Source organism: Propithecus coquereli, unplaced genomic scaffold, assembly GCF_000956105.1.
Source record: "Propithecus coquereli isolate 6110/MARCELLA unplaced genomic scaffold, Pcoq_1.0 Scaffold35, whole genome shotgun sequence".
NCBI classification, from domain to species: Eukaryota; Metazoa; Chordata; class Mammalia; order Primates; family Indriidae; genus Propithecus; species Propithecus coquereli.
This window is the reverse complement of record NW_012149174.1, coordinates 4,014,798-4,032,145: the sequence shown is the minus strand read 5'-3', so window position 1 is coordinate 4,032,145 and position 17,348 is coordinate 4,014,798. Positions and strand designations below refer to the sequence as shown.

Below are 17,348 nucleotides of genomic sequence, written 5' to 3'. Positions count from 1 at the left end.
GAGTGCAGATGCCTTTTTTATAGAATGTCTTTTGTCCTTTTAGGTAGATGCCCAGTAATGGGATTGCTGGATCAAATGGTAGATCTCCTTGTGTCTCTTTACTGTATCTCCATATTGCTTTCCACAGAGGTTGCACTAGTTTGCAGTCCCAAGAAAGCCTAATCTTTTACTAAAAACATAAATGTAAAATACTCCCTTTTTTCCCAAAGACCACTTAGTACTATGTAAAATTAAAACTAGATAATAGGAAAAAAATTTTAAAGTAGAATTGTACATTTTCTAATGTTAAACCTCAGATGTGATCAAGCATCAGCTTCTCATGCAACTGGCAGCATCTTTAGCAACCTCAAATCCATTGAGCCACTAATTTCATTGAATCTTTGCTGTTTTATTTTCTTAATAAATGATGCAAAAGGCTTCTCTTTACCTTTACACTGAAAATCAATTTCCTCCCTATCTAGTCATTGTTTTTTAAATCATTGGCCTTTAAAAATGTGTAAAAGAATATAAGGGATATTTACTCTTTTAATAAAGTGGAAGAAGATGATCATATCACACTAAAATTTTTAACTGATTATGCCCAATCAGAAGTTTGCTTACAGAGCTGGGCATGTGGCCTGCACCTGTAGTCCCAGTTACTTAAGAGGCTGAGGTGGGAAGATTGCTTAAGCCCGGGAGTTCGAGGAATTCATGCAGTGTACTGTGATTGAGCATGTGGCAAATTTTTGGATTATTTGCCTTTTAATTTAAACACTAAGAAAGACTGACCCAGTTTTCTCAGAACCTGTGTAAAATTGCTAAATACAAGCCACTAATCCATTTATCTCAGTTATCCTTTTTCCAGCGATCTAGTTATTAAATTAAATTTACAAATACACAGCTGGTAAGTGATACCCGCAGTAGGGATCTTTAATGGTAAATAATATGGCGTTCATTCAGTCTGGCACCTAAAAGATAAAATGGGAAGGAAAATGGTTACAAAAGAAGAAGACAGATCACTGATTTAAGAGTTTGTTTTTTAGTGAGAGAAACCAATATGAGATCCATTTTGTAGAAATATATCTTTTCTTTTTTTTTGAGACAGAGTCTCGCTCTGTTGCCTGGGCTAGAATGCTGTGGTGTCAGCCTAGCTCACAGCAACCTCAAACTCCTGGGCTCAAGCGATCCTTCTGCCTCAGCCTCCTGAATAGCTGGGACTACAGGCCTGCACCAACATGCCCGGCTAATTTTTCTATTTTTTTGTAGAGACAACTCCTGGCGTCTAGCAATCCTCCCATCTCAGCCTCCCAAAGTGCTAGGATTACAGGTGTGAACCACCACGCCCAGCCTTATTTTATATTTTCTGAAGCTTGTCCTATTTTTCAGAAATTGGTGATTTGTTTCTGCTATCTTCTATAAAACTAGATTTGAAATACATTTTAGTTTTTTTTTTTTTTTAAGGGTATTATGAGGGTACAAACATTAAGGTTACACTTTATGTCTTTGCCTCACCCAAGCAAGGGTTAGGGACATGCCCTTCCCCCCTACAATGCTCCCTGTGTCCTTTAGTTGCGGGTTACCCCCCCATCCCCCTAATCCCTGGAGAGTATTTCTGCCTTGTGAGCACCCTAGTGTTCATCAGTTAGTACCAATTCGATGGCGAGTACAAGTGGAGCCCATTCTTCTGATCTTGTGGTACCTCACTTTGGATAATGGGCTTAAGTTTAATCCAGGAAAGTATAAGAGGTGCTAGATCGCTGTCATTTCTTATGATTGAGTAATATTCCATTGTATACATATACCAAATGTTAATAATCCATTCATTAATTGACGGGCACTTGGGTTGTTTCCACATGCTTGGCTGCCATAAACGTTTGGGTGCAGATGTCTTTATCATAGGAATGTTTTTTGCTCTTTTGGGTAGATGCCTAATAGTGCTATTGCTGGATCAAATGGTATTTCTATTTTTAGCTGTTTGAGGAATCTCCAAATTCTTTTCCACAGAGGTTGCACTAATTTGCAGTCCCACCAAAAGTGTAAGAGTGTTCCTGTCTCTCCACATCCTCGCCAGCATTTGTTGTTTTGGGATTTTTTGATAGAGGCCAATCTCACTGGGGTTAGGTGATATCTCATGGTGGTTTTGATTTGCATTTCTCTAATGATTAGAGATGTTGAGCATTTTTTTTATATGTTTGCTGGCCATTATTCTGTCTTCTTTTGAAAAGCTTCTGTTCATTTCCTTTGCCCATTTGTTGATGGGGTTGTTTGATTTTTTCTTATTGATTTTTTTGAGTTCTAGATAGATTCTGGTTATCAGCCCTTTATCAGATGTGTAGAGAGCAAATATTTTCTCCCATTCTGTAGGCTGTCTATTTGCTCTAATGATAGTTTCCTTGGCCGTGCAAAAGCTTTTTAATTTGATCAGATCCCATTTGTTTATTTTTGTTGAACAGCAGAGATCTTTATACAAACTCCTAATAGATGCCAAATACTTTATTGAAAGACGCATAATTCCTGTTATTATAATTTAGTAGCTTTCTATGTAAGGTCTTAACTTGAATCCTTAACACCTTTAAGAATGCATCTTGAGCTGGTGGCTGAGCCCTCACTGAGGAAGAAGCTATGCTAATCTGTCCTTGATGAGGCTTCATTGATTACCTGAGATGAAGAAAATTCATAATAACCACTTCACTTAGTGCTTATGGGAAGCTTTATTATAGCTAATATTCTTTAACTTAATAATTTCTAAAATGTATAGTTTCTGATTTTTTATAACCTTAAGCTTGAAATTCCTGCAAAGGGATAAAAGAAGAATTTACTGGAGTTCCTTTGTTTTGAATCAGAAAGTCAGGGCTCTTTACTAATGAAGACATTTTTAACCCGTTATTTAAATGAACTCCTTCGTGCTTTATAATGCTGCTGTCTAATGATCATTGAAAAAATTTGATGGTACTGCATTAATGCAGTACTTGACAAGATGACCAGTCTATATTAGCTTTCAGTTTAATTTTCAGATTATTTTAAGTGAAAAGTAAGTGGCTGTTAGTAAAATAGAAAAGATTAAATTCTTTTGTTCTTCAGAGAATCTTTCGGTATAAATTACTTTTTTATAAAGAAATTATTTTAATTATCTTGTATAGAAGAAATTGCTATTGCTCTCTCATAGTAATGTGCTTTATAGTACTTTTGCAGGCAATATGGGGACATACACCCTCTTTTATCCCTATATTGTGTATGTCAGTTGTCATGACATGGCTTATGCCATAGGTGTGCAATTACAATGGTTGAAATTGTGCTGCTTCAACTTCCCTGCAAAACATCAACCACAAAAACTGAAAACCTGTTCAATCTTACTAGCCTAATATACTAATATTCTGCATATGTGTAATTGTGTTTGTTTTTATTTATATCAACTCTGCCTCATCCATAAAAGGATCAGGGCTACTTCATGATGATTTTTCATTGTTGTTTGTTTGTTTGTTTGTTTTTATCCTTATTTTTTGAGACAGACTTTCACTTTGTTGCCCTGGTAGAGTGCGGTGGCATCATCATAGCTCGCAACCTCCAACTCCTGGGCTCAAGCGATCCTCCTGCCTCAGCCTCCCAAGTAGCTGGGACTACAGGCACATGCCATGATGCCTGGCTAATTTTTATATTTTTGTAGAGAGGGAGTCTTGCTCTTGCTCAGGCTGGTCTTCAACTCCTGAGCTCAAGCAATCCTCCCGCCTTGGCCTCAGAGCCCAGTGATTACAGGCGTGAGCCACCATGCCCAGCCCATGATGATGTTAAACCAGCATTAAACTATCTTAAACTATCTTAAAACTATCTTATAGTTTTAAAAAAAAGAATTTAGTATTTGAACTTTGTGGAAGCTGACAGATGGCATAACATATTTAAATAGTAGAGAAAAATGGTATAATTAAAAGAATACTTAACTGGGAGTCTGGAAACCATGTTTTGTATCTCACTGCCTTATTAACTTGGTGTATGATTCTTAGTATATTACCTTATTTCTCTGGCTTAGTTTTCTAATTTGTAAAGTGATCCCTCAGATTATTAAGTGATAGAGTGAATAATTAAAATTAGTATCATATTCTTGAGAAGATAAAGCTTCAGAGAATGTAGAGTACGTGAGTTCAGAGGGGAAGAATCTAGCAGCAGGTTCACCTAGGGGGCCTGACATATACTGAGGCCCTGCACAAGGGGCCTGTGTGAGGGGATGAATGGGACTGAATTCCAGCTTGGCTTCTGGAGGCAAAAGTGCCCTTTTGTAATTCATCCACCCAGAGGGGATGTCTTTATCTAATTTGCATAAAGGAGTCTGAGATGCTGTCTTGTCCACCAGGTTTAGGTTTCATCTCAGTCGCCAACTCTGGTCAGTTGGTGGTGACTGCCTGAATCCTGTGTGGTGTAAGATATCTGCGGGTAGTGGTGGGAGTAGGCAGAGGTATGTGCTTGTTGACTCTTGAGTCTTGAAGTTGTTAATGGTTTAGAATGTAGCTGGGAACATGTCAGTTATTTTGCAGTGTTTGAGAGTGCAGGCTCAAGAATCAGACTGAGTAGAATTTCCAGCTTTTCAGTTTTCAGTTTTGTGACTTTGGGCAACCTGTTAGTTTCTCTAAACCTCTGTTCCTTATTTATAAAGTGGAGATAATGATAGTTCTTGCCTCAGAATCCTTGCAAGAATTAAATGAGCAAATATGTTTAAAGTACAGGATAGACATAGCGCTTGGAACATAACTAGCACTCAGTCAATGTTAGCTTTCACTGTAGTGATTGCTGTTTATTGTACATGAATGTCCCTTAGTGTGTCATACCCTAGTGTCTGCCTATTCAGCCTCTTTTCTATTGAATTCTTTCTATTTGCATTCCTGTCTTTCTCCTGCATTATTGCAATAGCTTCCTATGCTGTCTTTTCACTCCTAATTGAGAGAAATCCTATTAGATGGTCCTAAATTTCTGAATAAGGTAGGTATAATATAAAGCTGTCTGTTGAAATTAAGGGGAAACTAGAGAACAAAAAATGAAAAACGTGTAAAACAATTCCATTTATTTCCAGACTTTACTTGAAGCCACTGTGTCAGTATTTTAGGCAAAATTCTCACTGGTTTGTTTCTCTGAGCTCCCAACTCATGAGAGATTAGACAGAACAAATTTTAAAAGTTATGCTGGTAAGTACACTAAATGACCCATTAGTGAAGTTGGAAGATACACAGAACTACTAAATTTGACACAAAAGATGATAAAAAGGCGTATGAATTTAGGTAAAATTAATGCAGGATAAACAGTCTTATGCCTAAATAGCACTGTTAAGGCAGCAGTTGACAGCTGATGTTCATGATTATGACCTTGTGCCATCAAAAGTCAATTTAAATTTTATTTGGTATATTGTTTTTATAAAAAAGGAGAGTATGTGATTATTTTAAGATTTTCATGAAAATGGTTATGACTTTAAAAAAAATCTTTTAGAAACTTAGTAAGGTTTATATATTTGGAAATTCTCTTATATGAAATACTTCATGCTTGTTTGAATAAAGAATTACTATAGTGAGAAACAAAAGATGATAGCTTGAGAGATAAATGACAACACATAATTGTTGCTTGAGTTACATTAATATGCTTTATGGTGGTTTTTTTGACAGATTGTTTAACGAACAACAGTGAAGAACTATCAAACAGCACAGTAAATTTCCTCAGTCTATTCAATCACACCTTGACCTGCTTTGAGCATAACCTTCAGGTATTTTATATGTGATATGTGAAATTAAACTGCTGCCTTGTACAAATGAATAATACGTAGTTCCAAGTTTTTATTGCATTAATTGTTGATAAATTTATCTATACCCATGATGTAGAGGAGTTAGTAGACCTGGATTTCTGCTTGTAAGTTCTTGTACTTACAAATCATTAAAAATTTCAGTTCTCTCATTTATAAAGCAGTAAAATATCTACCCTGCCTATCTTCAAGTATTTTGTAGTGAGGATCTGGTGAATGTCAAAACATTAACTGAGGTGTGTGATTATTTAATTAAAACACAACATTGTTCAATCTGACAGTAGTTTACCTTGACTTTGTTTATGTGATAATAAAGTATTTTGCTGTGCAGTATGATTCCGTCTACAGGAAGCCTATTCTTTGCCTCAATATTTGCTTAAATATATTTTATCTACTCTAAAAGACACTTTTTTAGTAAGGTAACTTTGAGTATTGAATTATTAATATGATATAAAAGGTAGCCTTTAAGAATCTTACTTTTGTAGATTTTTGTTGTCTCCATCTCTGACTCTTCAATTTTGGTATTGGAACTTACCTGGTGGGAATGAAGGATGAGATTGGAACTCTGGTAAAATTGTAGTTTTGAAACTTACGTAACAAGTAAATAATCTTCCCAAGGAGATGTAAACATGTTTAGGATATAAGCATATATGATTTCCTCTTTAATAAATGTGATAACACAGAATTATGTATTTCCTTGAGATTAATAAAAATTAGGTGAACATTTCTCAGAATGTGTTCTGCAGCATGTTAATAGATGGCTTATCAAAAAAGGGTTTAGTATTCTATTAAGGTTGGGAAATGCTTTACTCCAGGACTTCACAACCTTTAGTGGACTAATGCATGTTGTAAAACTCAAATGGTAATTTTTGTATATAGTAATCACCCCTTTATCCATGGTTTCTCTTTCCACAGTTTCAGTTACCCATGGTCAACTGCAGTTGGAAAATATTAAATGGAAAATTCTGGAAATAAACAATTCATAAGTTTTAAATTGAGCACCATGGACAGCCTTTTTTCATATAACTTGGAGTACTTGTATGAGTTTGTTTGGTGGATTCCTAGAAATGTAATTGCTATATTGTCAACTTAAGAAAAAAATACTAGAGAAAATTATCTCCAAAATAATTGAGTTTACTTGGGAATGACAAATGCGGATTATTTTGGAATGCACTGGCAAGCCATCAGTGCATCTGGTGAAGGAAGGGTAAAAGAAAGTGTTATTAGCAAAAAGGGAGAGGTTCACGTAAGCTACTTAGAAGCAGAGTTCATTGGTTCCAGAGGCTCAAAGCCAGAGTTGTCGTCAGTTCATTGGTGGAGATTCTGTTACTGGGCAAGTGCTCTTTCAAGCGAATCTTATCTGAATTACTGCAGTCCTAAGGAATGTCAGTGATAAACCTTGTCAAAGGAGATTTGAAGGAGGACATGAAAGGGTTTCTCTTGGGTGGGTTTTAGAAAGTCCTTAGAAACTGTTCCTGTCTTAGACATGTAAGCATGAACCTCTTCTGTGCCTTCCTCACCCTATTTTTTCTGGGTCTGAAAAAAGTTATCCTGGTATCTGCAACATTCACATTATCAAAAGATGGGTGCATTTGTAATTTTAATAAAAATGGATAAATTACTCCCCACCAAAATGATGCACTCAATTTTGACTTTAAATGCATAATTGTTCTGTGAAAAATAGGCAATCGGCTATTCCTTGTAGCAGACTAAAGGGAGACTTAGTTTTTCTGATAGATGGTGAGGATAACATTGTACAGGCTACATCAGTTTAGTTATTTTGATTTTCCTCTTTTCTCTTTCATTTCAATGTTGAGTTACTGTCCTTTCTCCATGCTACAAAGTAAAGAATAAAGGGAATAGCAAGCAAAGGTGAGAACTGACAGTTCAGCAAACTTGTTCTTGAAAAGACAAGTGTCAGACTAGACATAGAAAAAATTGAGATTTTCTAGTATAATATTTTATATGTTATCTTCTCTATCCTCATTGTTTTTTTTTTTTTTTTTTTTTTTGAGACAGAGTCTCACTGTGTTGCTTGGGCTAGAGTGAGTGCCGTGGCGTCAGCCTAGCTCACAGCAACCTCAAACTCCTGGGCTCAAGCGATCCTCCTGCCTCAGCCTCCCGAGTAGCTGGGACTACAGGCATGTGCCACCATGCCCTGCTAATTTTTTCTATATATTTTTAGTTGTCCAATTAATTTCTTTCTATTTTTAGTAGAGATGGGGTCTTGCTCTTGCTCAGGCTGGTATCGAACTCCTGAGCTCAAACAATCCGCCTGCCTCGGCCTCCCAGAGAGCTAGGATTACAGGTGTGAGCCACCGCACCTGGCCACCTCTATCCTCATTTTACGTTACATAGTTCTTTGGTGTTTGCCCCTTTTTGTTGATTAGAAAGGCTGGATTATGAACCTGTGATTAGAGAATTGAGTGGGGATGTAGTTTTGGGGCCTTTTCCTTTCCCATTAAAAATGTCTGGTCTTAATAAGACAAACTATGGTGTTGAAGTCAGCCTAGGCAGGAACATATTTTATTTATTCAGTGAGAGTAGTATAGATAAGTACAAATAAGTAATGACAAGATAGTTTAGGAAATTTGGTATTTTAGTTACCAGTAATTTGGCATATGAGCTAGTGTTATCCTGCAACATTGGCTAGTGCAGTGGTTTTCAAAATCTAGGGGTACCTAGAAAGTGCCAAATATTTTGCCATGTTCTTCAGATACCAGGTTTCTAATCCTTTGGTATACCCCTACCTATAATACAGGTAGAGGTAGACCTATTTTGTAGACGATAAAAGTGAGACTCAGAGTGATTTAGTAACCTGTCCAACATCACAGCTCAGCACTTTAACACACCATATTGTTTCCTGTCTTCTAGGAGGGCGAATAGCTTACATTAAAGAGAGGTATTGTGTATAATGTTTATTGTATGTATTACATGTGCCTTTATCATTTTAGGGTAGTGCACATAGTCTTCTACAAACAAAAAATTATTCAGAAGTATGCAAAAACTGTCGTGAAGCATACAAATCTCTGAGTCGTCTGTACAATGAAATGCAAAAAATGAATGAACTTGAGAATAAGGCTGAACCTGGAACACATTTATGCATTGATGTGGAAGATGCAGTAAGTACTTTGCTTCTGTTATGACGTATTTCTCAGTGTTGTTGAATATACCTTCAGTATTATTATCCTTTATGGAAGTATGTTGGAACTGCATAGTCTCTCTTCAACCAGAAATAACTAGTTATAAAATAGTAAACTTTAAGCATATCCTGGTCTGTCAAACTAAAATGGAAATTAATCAGGTACTTCATAAGTGGTTTGATAATTTGAAAATGTGTACCATTTTCAGAGGTGTGGGCATTGTTATATTTCAGTTTCTTGTATACTTGTTACTGATTTAAGAAGTTTCTAGGTTTTACTATAGTGTGTTTCAGAGGCCATTCCTCAATAACTTCCTATTCCATTGCTTTATTTCTTTATATCTGTTACCATCTGAAAATATTTATTCATTTATAGCCTTTCTCCCCTCTCTAAAATATAAGCCACATGAGGACAAAGACCTAGGATTTTTTGTTTACCATTCAGTATTTAGGACAGTTCCTGGTATATAATGACCTTAGCGAATATGTATTTATTGATTGAATGAATGGTCAACAAAAACCATTTTTCTCCATTGTATAGCCTGCCTTTACATGGGGCACCACTAGATGGCAATCATGTCTTTTTAGGCAATATGATGCCTGGGTATTGTGTTTGTTAGAGGTAACTGAGACATTATGGACTCAGAGTAGAGAACTTGAGGTCAAAATTGGTAAGCTTAATGGTTGAGAATAATGAATGTGAATTATCACAGCAGCTCAGTGGAATAATAATATTCAGGATGGTAAAAAGCACTTAAAATGTATGCACCATGAGGACTTTTGTTTGTTTTTACTGCTCCATTCCTGTTGCCTAGAACAGTACCTGGTTTCTAGTAGGCCCTCAATAAAAAATATTCTTTAATGAAGAATACAGAGTATAGCTGTATTTCTATTGATACAAGTTCTCTGTTTGAAAGCTACGAATGGTTGACATTCTAGAATTGGTCAGTATTATGAATTTAGAATATCAAATTTCTATATGGATATATTAATAAATTTATATAATGACTAATTGTGAACCATCTTATTTCCCTGGCAGAAGAGATTGTCTTGAACTATCAATAGATTTTTAGGGGTGTGTATTTAGTCTAAATTCTAGGTGTCTATTTAGATATTGACAAAATAATTATAAGAAATTGATGGCAAGTTAAATATAAAATAGAATAATATTATTTGTTCTTGTTCCAGATGAACATTACTAGAAAACTGTGGAGTCGAACTTTCAACTGTTCGGTCCCTTGCAGTGACACAGTACCCGTAATTGCTGTTTCTGTGTTCATTCTCTTTCTGCCTGTTGTCTTCTACCTTAGTAGCTTTCTTCACTCGGAACAAAAGAAACGCAAACTCATTCTACGTAAGTTTCTTTTTATAGTTATTTATTTATTTAGATAAAAGCCTGTATTTTTAAAATTTAGGCCAGTTTTAGAAATGACATAAACTCTGAGAACTCAAAGTACATTAGTCTAAAATGGCTCTCTGCTTTCAGTTTTACAGTCATGCTTACTAATGAAAAAGATGTGTGAGAATTTTATAAGTGCAGATAATCAAAAATCAAAAGATAGCATCTTTCAGATGATTGAGTTGAGAAAGCTAGATTACTCCAGCAATAAATTTAGCAACAACAGAGGAATAGCAGCAGAGGCTTTGCACTCCTGACATGGCAATAGAGGGGAGCTATAGACAGCTCATAGGCCCATTGGAGTCATGGTAGAACCACCTAAAAGCATGGCAGGCAGGAAGAATCCATAGCTAACAGGCAGACAGTTTGTTTTGAACAAATTGGAATTGCAGTTACAAGAATGTTACTTGATGTATAGTACATATCACTTCCTTTTCTTTTTCCCCATGAAACAGGGCAAAGCAAAAGCAGCACTAACTAGAAGATCCCATCTAGCTAAAGAAGAGTGGCTTCTAAGTCACATGGGTTTCTTGTTTATTATCAGAATGAAAGCACGGACTCATCCCTTAGCAATTTCAGTTTTTAAAAGAGAATATTTTTGGGGAAAAAAGTTAATCTTTTTTTCTCTCAAATATTATTCGTAGTCCAGGAATCTATGGCATAAAAATTCTCTCCCCTGTAAATTTCTTTCTAGCACTTCTTCATCCAATTTCACTTCTAATCTATCTAGCTTTTAAAAAAAGGTTACTTGTAGGTCAGCTTGAACTGAATTTGTAATGTCTCCTCACCTTATAATGCCAGCTCCTAGAGGGGAGAGTCTTTGTCATGGGTGTATTTAGTAAAGCTTTTTGAAGGTTGCTAGCATTCTGTAAATATGTAAAAGCTCAGTCCTTAAAAGCATTTATTTAGAACAACAGCAAAATATTGTAGGGATCTCACTATTGAGAAACTTTACTTTTCAGGGTTGGTGTACTTTGAAAGTCTAACATCTTATTTGCCTTGCAAATCTGTTTAACTTTGTGGAAGATACTTCCTGCTGCTGATCAGGGTTTTTTGTTTGTTTATTTTTGCAGTAAAAGTCACCTCCAGTGTCACTATCTGCTGTGCAAGCCATAAACTTTGCAGTCATTTTCTTAATTCTTTTCTTTCTTTTTATTTTTCTGTTCCCACAATCCCCTCCCCACTTTCAAACTTGTTAGCAAGTATGCTGACAGCCCTACTTCTACCTCTTTCATTGTTTTTTTCTGTACCCCCACTGGCAAACGCTAGCCTAGGCCATCATCACCTCTTATCTGTACTAATGCAGGAGCCCCTTAAGTGGTATCCCTGCTTCCACTCCTTGATCTACTAAAATTCATACTCCATATAGTGGCTACTGTAATTTTTTAAACACAAATAATTTTACCATGTTTCTCTGCCATTTGAAACCCTTCATGGGTTCCTGTTGTACCTAGAATAAATCCAATGTTACTTCCAGGGTCTGCTCTCTGGCCCAGATCCACCTTTCTAAACTTACTACATCTACTTTCCTGCTTGCTCCTGCTGCTCTGGGCAGGCTGGCTCCTTTCCCTTCCTCTCAAATACCAAGCTCATCCACACCGACCCCTTGCCAAGGCCCTTCCCATTTTCCTAACCTGGCTCCTTGCCACACAGGTCTTAGCTCAAAGGTTACTTGCACAAAGAGACCTTTTATGATCTCCCAATCTAAGAATATACCTTTCCTTGCATTCTTCTGCAAGGAAAGAATACATCTTATTTCTTTAATGGCATTTAATCACTTAAACTAACTTAAGTTAAATAATTTAAGTTATTTCAATTAACTTTTTCATTTATTTTCTGCCTTGTTTGTCTTCCCTGACTGGACTGTAAGCTCCATGAAAACAAGAATTTTGTTTATCTTTGTTCATCACTGTATCACCAACATCTGGAAAGTGCCCGGCCTATTGTAGGTGCTCAAAGATATTTGTTGAATAAAAGAACATTATACATAATGTTAGCATTTCCTAGAGTATGTTCCTCAAAATACTAGTCCTATGAAATTCTCTGTGAAAAAAAATTTGCGGAATATTAAGATTGGGAAATGCTTCATATCATATCCTTTTCATGAGCTTTGTAAGGTATACAAATATAAGTTAAAGGCTCTGAGATTGCAAGTTCCGAAACTTGACAGTAGAACCTTTGCATAACACCTATTAATGTTTCACAGAAACATTGTTTACAAAACTCATTTAAGGAAATGCTAGTACTGTGTAAGCAAACATTTCTTGTGCGGGTACTTCATGGACATTTTCATTTACTTTTCTTTGTGCCACCATTCATCAAGCAGTTATTGAATGCCTGCCAAATGCTAGTACTGTGGTAGGAATTAGGAATTTAAATAAGGAACAAGGTATAATCCATGCCCTCAAAGAACACACGACCATAATGTAATTATTAGAACCCATGTTGTAGAGGTATATAGAGTATGGTTGGGCCACAGAGGAGGGTAAGACTAACTCTGCATTGGGGATGTTGGAATTCACCATTAGATGATTTTAAAGAATATAGGGATTTATCAGGTAGAGAATAAAGAGATAAGGAAGTTGTAGGTGTGTGTACTCATTGGTATTGCTACCTAGTCTGTTGATTAAGTAATTTGATAATTAGTAAAAAGCTAGATTGCTTCTAGTAATTTTTAACAGAGTAATTTAAAAAGCCCCTAAAACTATTGATTTAGTTTGCTTCCCAAATCTACTGAAAGCTTAAAAAGTAAACTTTTAGTTTAGGCCATTTTTATTTTTTAGTTTAAGTTTGCCCTTTAGTTTAGGCTGAAGCAGTACACTGGTCCAGGAAGTCATGTTGTCATTTTGCACTTACAGTTGGGGTCAGGGGAGACCCTGATAGAAACCAGAGCAGTGGTTCTCATCCTTGGCTACAAATCAGAATTATTTTGTAAGGCTTTAAAAAAAATACAGGTGCAGACCTTCCAAATCATAACTAGGAATCTCCCTACCCTCTGAAGTAGGGAGATTCCTAGTTAGCCAGTGTAAGATACTCTCACTATGGCACAGTTGGTTTTCATTTCTAGAACACAAAAAATATTCGTATTTAAGTATAAAATATGTTACCAAGCCAAATAGCCATGATTTGTTTGAACCTTAATGACTCAGTCCCATAAGCATCAAATCAAAATTGATTGTAACAAATTTTGTTAGCAGCCATATATGTTTGTGTGTATGTGTGATATACAATTCATTTTTCTTTAAAAGTCATTCAAATTTTTTTTTTACACTGTAGACTTCTTTCACAGAATTTTTTTTTCATCTGAAACCAGAAGCTGTTTTATTTCTTTCCTTCCAATATATACACTTTTCCTTTTCTTCTTCTCACCTTATTGCGCTGGCTAAATTGGTGGCATGATGTTGAATAAGACCAGATATTGTCTTGTTCCGGATCTTTGGAGGAAACCATTCAGTCTTTCACAGTTAAGCATGATGATTGCTGTACAATCTCTGTAGACACCGTTTATCAGATTGAGAACGTTTTCACTGATTTCTTTCAAGAGAAATTTAGATTTGGATTTCTAACTTAGACTTTTAATTGTACAGTTTTGTTATTGTTCTTTATAACACTTTCATTTTCTAAGTAGATTACTTTTACCTACATTACATACTTAAGATTGTGATGTTTAAGAAGATATAAATAGTGTCGTTTTATTTGGTACTGCTTCTAACAAATCATGTGCAGTTTCTAACAAAGTTATGTTTTTTGAGGTTTGTAGTAAAAATACACTTAGGTTTTAATTCTTAGGAGATTGGATCTATTCAGATTCAAACAGAACTAATAGACAAATATTATAGTTTACATTAAAATAATAAATAATCATGTTTAGAGAATTAAATTTAAGTTAAAATATAATACTTTTGATTTATTTAGCCAAGCGTCTCAAGTCCAGTACCAGTTTTGCAAACATTCAAGAAAATTCAAACTGAAACCTACAAAATGGAGACTTGACACCGTACCATATGAATGAATGGTGGAAGACACAGCTTGGTCAGAAAGAAGATAAACTGTGATTTGACAAGTCAAGTTCTTAAGAAACGCAAGGACTTCAGATTTATTTTCAGATAAAAATTTTTCAATTTTTCTTTCCTTTTCCACCCCCCTTTTTAAGGACTTGGGTATTTTTAATTTCCATTCATAGCAATGTTGTTTATTTTAAAGTGTATTTGTTACAATAACAGAAGATGCAAGAACAATCTTTGTTTTGTAGACATATTATTACTATTTGAAATTTCTGGCATCTCCTTATTACGTAAGTATCTCAAGTAGAAAAGTTTTGGAAAATTAACATTTAAAAATTAATCAGTTACAGCAAACACTTTGAAAAAGAAATATACTTGCCAAAAGTTAGAAGGTCCAAAGATTAATTTAAATTACTCCTCATTGCAGTATTACTGTTACATACATATTTAGTATGTCGTACATTATAATAATATGTAATCCAATCTCTTGTTTCTCTAAAGTCATTTTTGAAACCACTAACTACAAACCTCCCTAACAATTTTTAGAAGTGGTAAGCCACATTACATTTATCTTTTTAAAAAGATTTATGGTAACTGGTTTCTTACTTGACTTTTATAAATAGTATTTTGCATCTTATTTTTGCCTTTATTTCATAAGTAATTTGAAATCACTGGACTGCTTTGTTATATTCAGGGCAAGATGGATTCTTTTTATACCAGGGTTTTGCATTGTGAATTACATTAAGTTATTTGGCAATTTATAATTTATTACTACTTTAAATCAACTGTAGCATTATCACACTGTATTTAAATTGTGATTTTTTAAATGAAGTTTTTCTCTTGGGATACATAGGGATTTGGGAGAGAGAAAGGAGGCATAAAAAAAGCTTGAGGTTCAGAAAATAGGCAGGGTCCTGAGAGGATACTCACTATAAGGCTCTTGAGCTGTTCATATTGGGGGTGTGAATCAGAATGATAGTCTCATACAGAAAGCAGTTAGATTAAGATGATTCTTATTTTTTTCTAAATTATTTAAATCAGATAAAAGTGATAAGATTGAAATAAAATCACATATTTCACTCTCAGAAAACAAATTCTATTTTGGAATGTTTGTATTAGCCCCTAAAAACACATTTCAGAATTGTTCACAATTTTATTTCTCAGGTTTTTGGAGTTCAGTATTTCACTTATTAATTCCTTCTTGCTTTCTTGGTGGAAATGGGCTTTGTTTTCAATATTAAGACTATAAAGCCTCCTCTGTATGGAAACAGAGTTCGGTTAAATAGTAAGAGAATCTGAATCTCTTCGTATACTGTAAAATGCTCTATAGAGAGACAAGAAAGTGTTTTTATTATTTTTTTATGTTTACCATATACACAGAGTGAAAGAGAAGGCTCATCCTTGGATGTGTAACATATCCAAAAGCTGTTACAGTTTCTCTGGTCTGCTGTGATCCATTAAAAATGTGCTGGAGTTTGTTCATGCTGCTGATACATATAGCACTATCTTGATTTGAAGCATATGTTTGAGAGCCTTTGAAAGCAGTCTTCATTAATGCAGATAAAACCAGTTTACATGTGCAAAGTTAGAAAATGACATGTTCGATTCTGTAAGTAGTGACTTTTTGAGCACCTTTCAATATTATGTATTTGTAAAAACCATTGTTTTTGAATATAAGGCTAATAAGCACTTTAAAAAAAAAAAGGCCACCTTTACTATTTTTCTGGTTGGGTCATTGCTCTTTAGAAGTAGCATCAGCAGTAGATTTCAAAAGTAAGTATTAAGCGCCACACTAAAGTGTGTAAATATTTCATTTTGTAGTCATATTGAAAAATTCTTTGCATAGTTCTGAATTCTGAGATACATAGCATATATGTATGCACAAGACTGTCTTAAGTTTCTTTGACACCTTAAATAAACGAAATAACTTAAGGAAATTGCAATGCTGTATTTGAATTTTTAAATACATTTTGAATACTTCAGTTGTAATTTAACATCACATTTCAGCTTTCCAGGTTTTGAGTTTAAATGCTTACTTTAAAAGAACTGTTTATCTTAAATTTTGCTGTAAATAAAAATGTACTTTTGGATAATTTATTTTTTGTTGGATTTGAGAGGTAAAAATAACATCAGATATTTTACACTGTAGCTCCAAATCAATGAATAACACCAGAGTTTAAGTGGTAAATGTTATTTCTGTTGGGACTAGTATTGTCTGATGTTTCATGGGCTCTACTTTTTACCGTAGTATACTCCTTATAAAGTGAAATGTTTTCCCAGAACAACATTGTAGTTAGGATTGAATTCCTGACCAAAGACTTGATATCAAATAAGTAATAGACATCACCAGCAATGAATTTTGAAAGCAAAAAATACTATTAATCTATGTGTCCAATTAAAATGGAAAAAATTATGTTCCTAGTACCTACATTTTCTGAGCCTTAGAGGCCATCTGATCATAGAATCCCAGTGCTGGATGGGTCCCTAGAGAGCACCTAATCTGACCTTCTACCCACTGCATGGATTCCTCTAAAAAGTGTGTCACTTATTTCCCTGTCTTCTTAACTACATTGTAGAGCTCTTTATATATAATAGCCATTCTTTGATAGTCAACTTTAAAATTCAGACTTGAGATGCCTAATCAAATGTTCTTTCGACTGTACTACTCTGCTTGTTAAAATTATATAAAATGATTAGATTGATTACAAAAAAGGGCTTTGACCTATGTTGAATTACATGTAGCACCTAAAAGTTACAACTCTATCAAATTTGTTTGTTCTAAACTATTATATTAGTTATGATAAATATTAGTCATACATGTAACATGTTTAATGACCAATAACTTTGTTTCCTTGGAATTAAAGAGGGCTTTTAAAAGATAATTTGATCTATGCTTCTCAAGGTGTGGATGTTTTCAATAATGACTTTTAAAATCTGTTTTTCCTATGATAAACAGAGGTATTTAAGAAAAATCTATCCCTCGCCGGGCATGGTGGCTCATGCCTGTAATCCTGGCACTCTGGGAGGCCGAGGCAGGCGGATCGTTTG

At 34.9% G+C, this 17,348-nt stretch overlaps 1 protein-coding gene across 1 annotated transcript in view; it reads left to right on the top strand.

Annotated features, from left to right (window-relative positions):
• The window catches only part of OSTM1 (osteopetrosis associated transmembrane protein 1), a 29,045-nt gene extending 12,818 nt beyond the window's left edge, over positions 1–16,227 (top strand). Inside the window, exons 3-6 of the mRNA XM_012651153.1 lie at positions 5,622–5,719; positions 8,710–8,877; positions 10,086–10,251; positions 14,212–16,227. Of these exons, the coding sequence (XP_012506607.1) occupies positions 5,622–5,719; positions 8,710–8,877; positions 10,086–10,251; positions 14,212–14,267 (488 nt within the window). The 3' untranslated portion in view covers positions 14,268–16,227. The remainder of the gene's footprint in view (positions 1–5,621; positions 5,720–8,709; positions 8,878–10,085; positions 10,252–14,211) is intronic.
• The last annotated feature ends 1,121 nt before the right edge of the window (positions 16,228–17,348 follow it).